Consider the following 8,802-nt stretch of genomic DNA (forward strand, 5'->3'; position numbering starts at 1 on the left):
CATGGCAGGAAAGCCTCAAGAAACTTACAGTCATGACAGAGGGTGGGGAAGGAAGCACGCCTTACTGCGGCAGAGCGAGTGGAGTGGGGAGTGCTACACACTTTTAAACAACCAGGTTTCATGAAAACTCACTATCATGAGAACAGCAAAAGGGGAAATCCACCCCCATGATCCAATCACCTCTCACCAGGTCTGTCCTCCAACACTGGAAATTATAATTCGACATGAGATTTTGGCAGAAACACAGAGCTAACCCATATCATTCTATCCCTGTCCCACCCCCAAATCTCATATTCGTCTCGTGTTGCAAAATGCAATCATGCCTTCCCAAGAGTCCCCCGAAGTTTTAACTCATTCTAGCATTAACTCAAAAGTGCAAGTCCAAAGACTCATCTGAGACAAGGCAAGTCCCTTTCACCTATGAGTCTGTAAAATCAAAAGCAACTGAGTTACTTCTGAGGTACAATGGAGAGTACAGGCATTGGGTAAATTCCCCTATTCCAAAAGGGAGAAATTGGTCAAAATAAAGGGGCTACAGGTCCTATGCAAGTCTGAATACCAGCAGGGCAGTCATTAAATCTTAAAGCTCCAAAATAATCTTCTTTGACTCCATGTCTCACATCCAGGTCACACTGATGGAAGGGGTGGACTCCCAAGGCCTTGGGCACTCCACTCCTGTGGCAATGCAGGGTACAGCCCCTGTGGCTGCTTTCACAGGCTGGCATTGAGTGCCTGTGGCTTTTCCAGGCACATGGTGCAAACTAACGGTGGACCTACCATTCTGGAGTCTGGAGGATGATGACCCTCTTCTCACAGCTCCACTAGGTCGTGCCCCAGTGGGGACTCTGTGGGGGGGTTCCAACCCGACATTTCCCCATCACACTGCCTTGGTAGAGGTTCTCCACGAGGGCTCCACCCATACAGCAGACTTCTCCCTGGACGTCCAGGTGTTTCCATACATCCTCTGAAATCTAGGCAGAGGCTCCCAAACTTCAGCTCTTGCCTTCTGTGCACCCACAGATCCAACACCACGTGGAAGCTGCCAAGGCTTGGGACTTGCACCCTCTGAAGCAATGAACCAAGCTGTACATTGGCCCCTTTTAGCCACAGTTAGAACTGAAGCAGCTGAGATGCAGGGTGCCAAGTCTTGAGGACGCACAGAGCAGTGGGGCCCTGGACCCTGGTCCACAAAACCATTTTTCTCTCCTAGGTCTCTAGGCTTGTGATGGGAGGGGCTGCTGTGAAAGTCTCTGAAATGCCCTGCAGGCATTTTCCTAATTGTCTTGGCTATTAACATTCAGCTCTTCTTTACTTATGTACATTTCTTCAGCCTTTGATTCCTGCCAGAAAATGGGCAGCACATTTTCAAAACGTTCATGCTCTGCTTCCAGTTAATATAAATTATAGTTTTAGGTCATTTCTTTGATTATGCAATTGAGTGCAGACTTTTAGAAGCAGCCAGGTGACCTCTCCAACGCTGTGCTGCTTAAAAATTTATTCTGCCAGACACTCTAAATAATCTCTCAAGTTCAAGTTCTGTCTCTCACAGATCTCTAGAGCAGGAGCACAATGCTGCCAGTCTTTTTGCTAAAGCACAGTGAGAGTGACCTTTACTCCAGTTACCAATAAGTTCCTCATCTTCATCTGAGACTACTGCAGCCCAGACTTCCCTGTCCATATTATTGCATTTTGGTCACAACCATTTAAGTCTCTAGGAAGTTCCACACTTTCCCTCAACTTCCTATCTTCTTCTGATTCCTTCAGACTGTTCCAACCTCTGCCCATTACCCAGTTCCAAAGTAGCTTCAGGTATCTTTATAGCAGTGCCCCACTCCTGTTACCAACTTTCTGTATTAGTCCATTCTCACACTGCTGTAAGGAACTACCTAAGACTGGGTAATTTATGAAGAAAATAGGTTTCATTGACTCACAATTCCACAGGCTGTACATGAAGCATGGCTGGGAGGCCTCAGGAGAGTTGGCAGAAGGTGAAGAAGGCAGAAGGTGAAGAAGCATGTCTTACCATGGCAGAGCAGGAAAGAGGGTGAATGAAGGAGGAAGTGCTACACACTTTTAAACAAGCAGGTCTCATGGGAACTCACTATCATGAAAACAGCAAGGAGGAAATCTGCCCCCATGATCCATTCATCTCCTACCAGGTCCCTCCCCTAACAGTGGGAATTACAATTCGACATGAGATTTGGGTGGGGACACAGAGCCAAAGCATATCAGATTCTGTTTTGAGACAGGGTCTTACTCCATTATCCAGTCCACAGTACAGTGGTGTGATCACAGCCCACTGAAGCCTCCAACTCCCAGGCTTAAGAGATTCTTCTGCCTTCTTCCTGACTCTCCCTCCTGAGAAGCTGTAACTTACGGCACATGCCATCACACCTGGCTAATTTTTACATTATTATTTGCAGAGATGGGGGTCTTGCTATGTTGCCCAGGCAGGCTGGTCTTGAACTCCTAGGCTCAAGCAATCCTCCTGCTTCAGCCTCCCGAAGTGGTGGTGAAATTACAGGTGTGAGCCACTGTGCCCATTCAGACATCCTCCCTGGATCCTACAAGGAAAGGGAGAAGCCCAAGGTCAGAAGGCTCAGGGGATCCTGATTTAAGTTGGATCAAGGAGTCTGCAGTGCACTTTTCTGTGTGTGGGCTATACTCAAATGCAACTATCTGGAGAACACAAGTCAGCCTGGTCCCCTTTCATCCATCAGCACACCCTGGGACACCACCCCATCCTGACTCCAGAGGGTTCAACAAGGGTCCCTGCTGGTCCTCCATGCTCATGCACGTCTCACCATGAGATCACCACGTCCGAATGTGTGTGGGGTCCTTTATTTCTCTAACTGCTCTTTCAGGGCCACTCTTCCCTTCTCCACTCTATGCCTCCATTACCTACCTACTCATTCCTCTCTCAGGACTGGCTGCCCACCCTCCCCATGACACAGCTAACAGAGGCCTACCAAGGTTGGCTGCCTCATAGGAGAGCAAGTGCCGTGGAGGCCACAGCTGACGCCGGACAAAAGAGAAGACACACATGGAAGGAGGCATGGGTGCTTGAAGCCCCACAGTGGCTGGCCTGAGGGTCCAGACCTCAGAATACCAGCACCATGGAGACACCACCTCACACACACATGAACCTTGATCCAGCTAATACAATGGGCCTGGCAGACACCAGTCCTGGACTGACTCATCACTAGTCTTCACTATCATCACACCTGTCCCTTCCCCCAGGAGAGGAAATTGTCTAGAGGCAAAATCCCAAGGGGAGCCCCTCATGGGGCTTCAAGGCTGTGTCATCCACACTGACTGGTTTCCACTCAGCCAGCACTGCACTGCCTCGGAAGGGCCACTCCAAAGTCATCCCAAACTTTCCTACAGGCTGCCTGTTCTCCATTCTCTGGGACTCACTCTCTCTTCTACACTGACACCCCCTTATAACTCAAGTCCCAAAGAAGGAAGTTATTCTCATGCCCTGGGCTTTGGGATGCTGATTCCAGAGACGCTACTGCCCAGTGCCCCTCCATCCACACTTACAGCTTCCCTGCTGCCCTGATCCAGTCCTTACTACTAAAGGTCCAGAGAAACCCCAAATTAACCTCCTTTTGGCTTCACTTTTTAACTTATTACCAAATTATTATGCCAACAAGTATCTGTAACAGAGAAAAAACGTGATACAAAATTCCAGTCCCCAAAGAAAACCACATTTTATTTCTCCATCATCCACTTTCAACCCACATCCATATGTGCAGATATCTTTACATGGCTGTAATAATAGTAAATCTTTTATGTTATGCCCCTTTTTGCCATATTACAAACATTTTCAACATGGCAATAAAACCTTTATAATGGTTTACAGTGGCTGAATTAGAAGCATCCTAAATGAACAACCATGGAGGTAGTGGTGGAGTGATAACATAAACAACTCAGTATTTTTGCTTCAACAACTAAAGCAACAAACCACATCTGTTGGAAGCAGTGCTTTCCATCTTAGCAAAAGCTTGTTTCAGTCTTTTTTTTTTTTTTTTTTCTTGAGATAGAGTCTCGCTGTCACCCAGGCTGGAGCGTAGTGGTGTGCTTAGCTCACTGCAACCTCTGCCTCCCAGGTTCAAGCAATTCTCCTGCCTCAGCTTCCCAAGTAGCTCGGATTACAGGCACACACCACTATGCCCAGCTAATTTTCTGTATTTTTGGTAGAGATGGGGTTTCACTACGCTGGCCAGGCTGGTCTTCAACTCCTAACCTCGTGATCCAGCTGCCTCGGCCTCCCAAAGTGCTGGGATTACAGGCATGAGCCACCACACCTGGCCTGCTTGTTTCAGTCTTAAGAGGAACTTCATTGTTCATTCACAGGTAATTTATTCACCTAGTTTACCCTCCTGCAACAAGTCCTCAGCATTATTGCAGAAGTATAATGCAGACATACATTCAAACAGGAAAATCTCACACATTCTGTGGCAGAGTACGGTACAGCACTGTGTGGACCCTCTCATTGTACACCTTTGTTGATACAGAAAACAGAGTAAGAGCCCCTGCCAAAGCCTCTCTTTCTGATTACACTTAAAAAGGTTGATTCAGGCCGGGCACCGTGTCTCACGCCTGTAATCCCAGCGCTTTGGGATGCTGAGGTGGGCGGATCATGAGGTCAGGAGTTCAAGACCAGCCTGGCCAACGTAAGTGAAACCCTGTCTCTACTAAACATACAAAAACTTAGCCAGGCATGGTGGCAGGCACCTGTAATCCTAGCCACTTGGGAGGCTGAGGCAGGAGAACTGCTTGAACCTGGGAGGCAGAGGTTGCTGTGAGTGGAGATCGTGACACTGCACTTCATCCTGGGTGACACAGCTAGACTCTGTCTGGGAAAAAAAAAAAAGTTGATTCAGTGTTTGCTTATGTACAAGGTGGAAGCTCCCTACTACAGGGCTCTTCATTCCAATCATGTTCCGAATGCATTCACGGGCTCTCTCTGTAGGAAGTGTCACCCCCATGTTTGCACTTTCATTGCAGTGTGTGTGCTGTCATGTCTGGTACAGACTGAATCATCCCCAAAGACTTTTCTGCATTTACTACCATCCTAAGTTGTCCCCTGAGTTCCCCAATGAGCAGACTTAACAGTGTGGCTCAGCAATGTCTCACATTCATCAATTCACTGGATAGCTTAAAGGATTCTTTTCTACTGACCAGAGAGCAGTCAGATGTAAGACACGCCTCCTAAACACAGGCATGAGAGCTAACTGGAAGACTCATGTGGCCCCAGACTATTATTATGTTTCCATGGGTTGCTCTCCCAGGTGTGCTCTTTGATGTCGAACAAGGGATGAGCTCTTTCGGAACGTTTTTCCACACTGAGGACACTGGCTGGGACCCTCCCTGCTGTGGAGTCTCTGATGTACTGCCAGGTGAGAGTTCTGCTTGAAGGACTTCCCACATTCTGGACACTGATATGGGGTTTCCTTAGTGTGAACTCTCTGGTGCTTGGTCAGACAGGAGCTGTCCCTGAAGGCTTTGCCACACTGATTACACTCATAGGGCTTCTCACCAGTATGAGTCCTCTGGTGCCTAATGAGGCCAGCGATATTCCTGAAAAGTTTCTGACACTGGTTGCAGCCATAGGGCTTCTCGCCAGTATGAATCCTCTGGTGCCTGATGAGGTACGCACTCTCGATGAAAGTCTTGCCACATTCTTTACATTCATAGGGTTTCTCCCCAGAATGGATCTTCTGATGCACAATGAGGTGCGAGTTTCTGTTGAAGGATTTCCCACACTCTGCACACTCAAAGGGCTTTTCTCCAGTGTGAGTCCTCTCGTGCTGGGTGAGGTACGAGCCGTCCCGGAAAGCTTTTCCACATTTGCTACACTCGTAGGGCTTCTCACCGGTGTGGATTCTGAGATGCACTGTAAGGTGGGAGATGTCAGTGAAGGGTTTTCCGCACTCGTTACATCTGTATGGTTTTTCCCCTGTATGAGTTCTTTGGTGCAAAATTAAGGATGAATTTCGGTTGAAGGTTTTTCCACATTCCAGGCATTCGTAAGGTTTCTCACCTGTGTGAATTCTCTGGTGCTGCGTCAGAGCTGACCCATCACTGAAAGCTTTCCCACACTTACTGCATTTATAGGGCTTCTCTCCTGTGTGGATCCTTTGATGCACAATCAGGTTGTAGTTCTTGGAGAAGGACTTTCCACACTCATTACAAGTATAAGGCTTCTCTCCGGTGTGAGTTCGGTGATGCAAAACAAGAGAAGAGTTCCGTTTGAAGCATTTGCCACATTCAGTACATCTATATTGTTTCTCTCCAGGGAGATTTCTCTGGTTTTCATTAAGCGATGAGTTCAGGGTCAAGATGTCCTCAAAATTCTTACCTTCATACAGTTTCTTGCCTCTTTTCGTTATTTTTTGATGACCAAGAGAGGTAAAATGATTAAAAGACTTAACACTTTCAGGATATTTGTAGGGCTTCTCTCTCACTGGATTTCTTCCATGAATAACTTCCATGGAATGGTTGAAGGTTTTTCCACAGGCATCACTGTCACCAGTTCTCTTAGCTGCATAACTTTTAGGACAGCTGGGTAAGGCAGGGTCACAATCCAGACCACTAACATTTGAGTCATGCGCATGGAAACCATTGGTTGCCAGAACTCTCTGAGATGGTGGAAGGTCTGAGCTTGCAATCAAATGCTCCCCAAAACCAGGATATTCACAAATTGCTTCCTGAGTCCCTGGTTTCTCCAGAGTTAAAGCTGATTGACTCAAGTGTCCCTCCTGGTTCTCACAGTCCCAACCATCACCTAAAATGGACAAGCAGGGAGCTTCCCTTGTGAATCCTTCCATTTCTACATCACAGGGTACTTCTCTCTCAGGAATATTCCGAGTTGTCATTTTCAATCTCATATCCCAAACTGCAAAAAGAAAAATGCAGACGTAGGTACATGAAGCTCTATCTGTAAGAGAAACAGACAATGATGATGGGCTAAGTGTGAAGATTTTTTTTTTTTTTACTTCTTTTCTCTTTTAAATTCAAATGTATACATGGAAGAGGTAAAATGATAGCCAAGGAATGGAACCAAGAACAGATTTCAAAAGAGCCATGTAGCATTTTCATCTTCCTAGAGAGCAGGCAGGAGGAAGGGTCCTGGGGATAAATCATCACCAAAAGGATTAGTTTCAGATGTGGGAGACCAGAGGCCAAGCATCCCTGCTCCTCCTAGAATTCCATCCCAGCAACTGCATTCTTGTCCCTGTCATACACTGCCCATCAGTACACATTTCCAAAGCTCTGACTTCACAATGAGCTTACAACAGGACTGAAGTAGCAGTTCTCACCCCAGCTCTGTGATCAAAGTTCTGCATTCATGGATAGGACAAAGCACAGGCTTGGTCACCTAAAAGTTCTGGTCTAAGTCTTAGAACTGTCAATGACCTAGTGGGGAACAGTGGTTCACGCCTGTAATCCCAGCATTTTGGGAAGCTGAGGCAGGTGGATCATTTGAGGTCAGGAGTTCGAGACCAGCCTGACCAACATGGTGAAACACCGTCTCTACTAAAAATACAAAAAATTTAAAACCAAAAAAATTAGCCGGGCATGGAGGCACATGCCTGTAGTCCCAGCTACTCTGCAGGCTGAGGCAGAAGAATTGCTTCAACCTGGTAGGCGGAGGTTGCAGTGAGCTGAGGTCGCACCACTACACTCCAGCCTGGGTGACAGAGTGAGACTCCATCTCAAAAACAAACAAACAAACAAAAACAAACAAACAACAACTGGATCATGTATGAAGCAGTCTCCAAGGCTAGGGGATGAAGGGCATTCTGTAAATGGCTGCATGTGTCTTCATGCATATCAATCTTCCTGTCACCATCTCTTGTCCACTCAGACTTCACAATATTAAGACAAGTGGTTGTACATTCATTCATTCATTCATTCGGTGGGATGGGGTCTCGCTCTGTCATCCAGGCTGAAGTGTAGTGGTGTGATCTTGGTTCACTGAAGCCTCAATCACAAACACTTCAAGTAATTATCCCACCTCGGCCTCCCACAATGCTGCAAATACAGGCATGAGCCACTGTGCCCAGCTTTCTTTCTAAAGGTAAAATGAAAATAGGCCCTCGCCTCAGAATACACACATACATATATATCTACATTCGAGGCAATTTAAATATATATACTTGTATATGTGTATATATATGTGTGTGTGTGCATGTATTTAAATTTCAGAATGATAGAGGCTGCAACAGAAAGTCAAAGTTTAAATGATGCAGTATGCCGCCATAAGTGTGACAGACTTTGATCAACAAAGCTTTACCAAAAAAACCATATGGCCAAGCATTGGGGGTCATGCCTGTAATCCCAGCACTCTGGGAGGCTGAGGTGGGAGTTATCACTTGAGCCCACACAGAAGGCTGAGGTTGCAGTGAGCTGTAATTGTGCCACTGCATTCCAGATTGGGCAAAAGAGACCATGTCTTAAAAACAAAAAACAAAAACCAAAATATAAAAAACAGACAAGGAATAACAAGTCTGATATCAGCATTCAAATTTTTCGTCCAATAAAAGACACGATAAAGCTGGGCACGGTGGCTCACGCCTGTAATCCCAGCACTCTGGGAGGCCGAGGCGGGTGGATCACGAGGTCAGGAGATCCAGACCATCCTGGTTAACACGGTGAACTCCGTCTCTACTAAAAAATACAAAAAACTAGCCGGGCGTGGTGGTGGGCGCCTGTAGCCCCAGCTACTCAGGAGGCTGAGGCAGGAGAATGGCGTGAACCCAGGAGGCAGATCTTGCAATGAGCCGAGACTGC

At 46.8% G+C, this 8,802-nt stretch overlaps 1 protein-coding gene across 3 annotated transcripts in view; it reads right to left on the reverse strand.

The window, feature by feature from the left end:
• Nucleotides 1–5,008: 5,008 nt before the first annotated feature.
• ZNF329 (zinc finger protein 329) overlaps nt 5,009–8,802 on the reverse strand; it is a 44,029-nt gene continuing 40,235 nt past the window's right edge. For all 3 annotated transcript variants that reach the window (XM_011960471.1, XM_011960469.1, XM_011960470.1), the window contains one exon: nt 5,009–6,904. In XM_011960471.1, the coding sequence (XP_011815861.1) occupies nt 5,271–6,896 (1,626 nt within the window). In that variant the 5' untranslated portion in view covers nt 6,897–6,904 and the 3' untranslated portion in view covers nt 5,009–5,270. The remainder of the gene's footprint in view (nt 6,905–8,802) is intronic.

Source organism: Colobus angolensis, unplaced genomic scaffold (genome assembly GCF_000951035.1).
Source record: "Colobus angolensis palliatus isolate OR3802 unplaced genomic scaffold, Cang.pa_1.0 Scaffold510, whole genome shotgun sequence".
Taxonomy (NCBI): Eukaryota; Metazoa; Chordata; class Mammalia; order Primates; family Cercopithecidae; genus Colobus; species Colobus angolensis.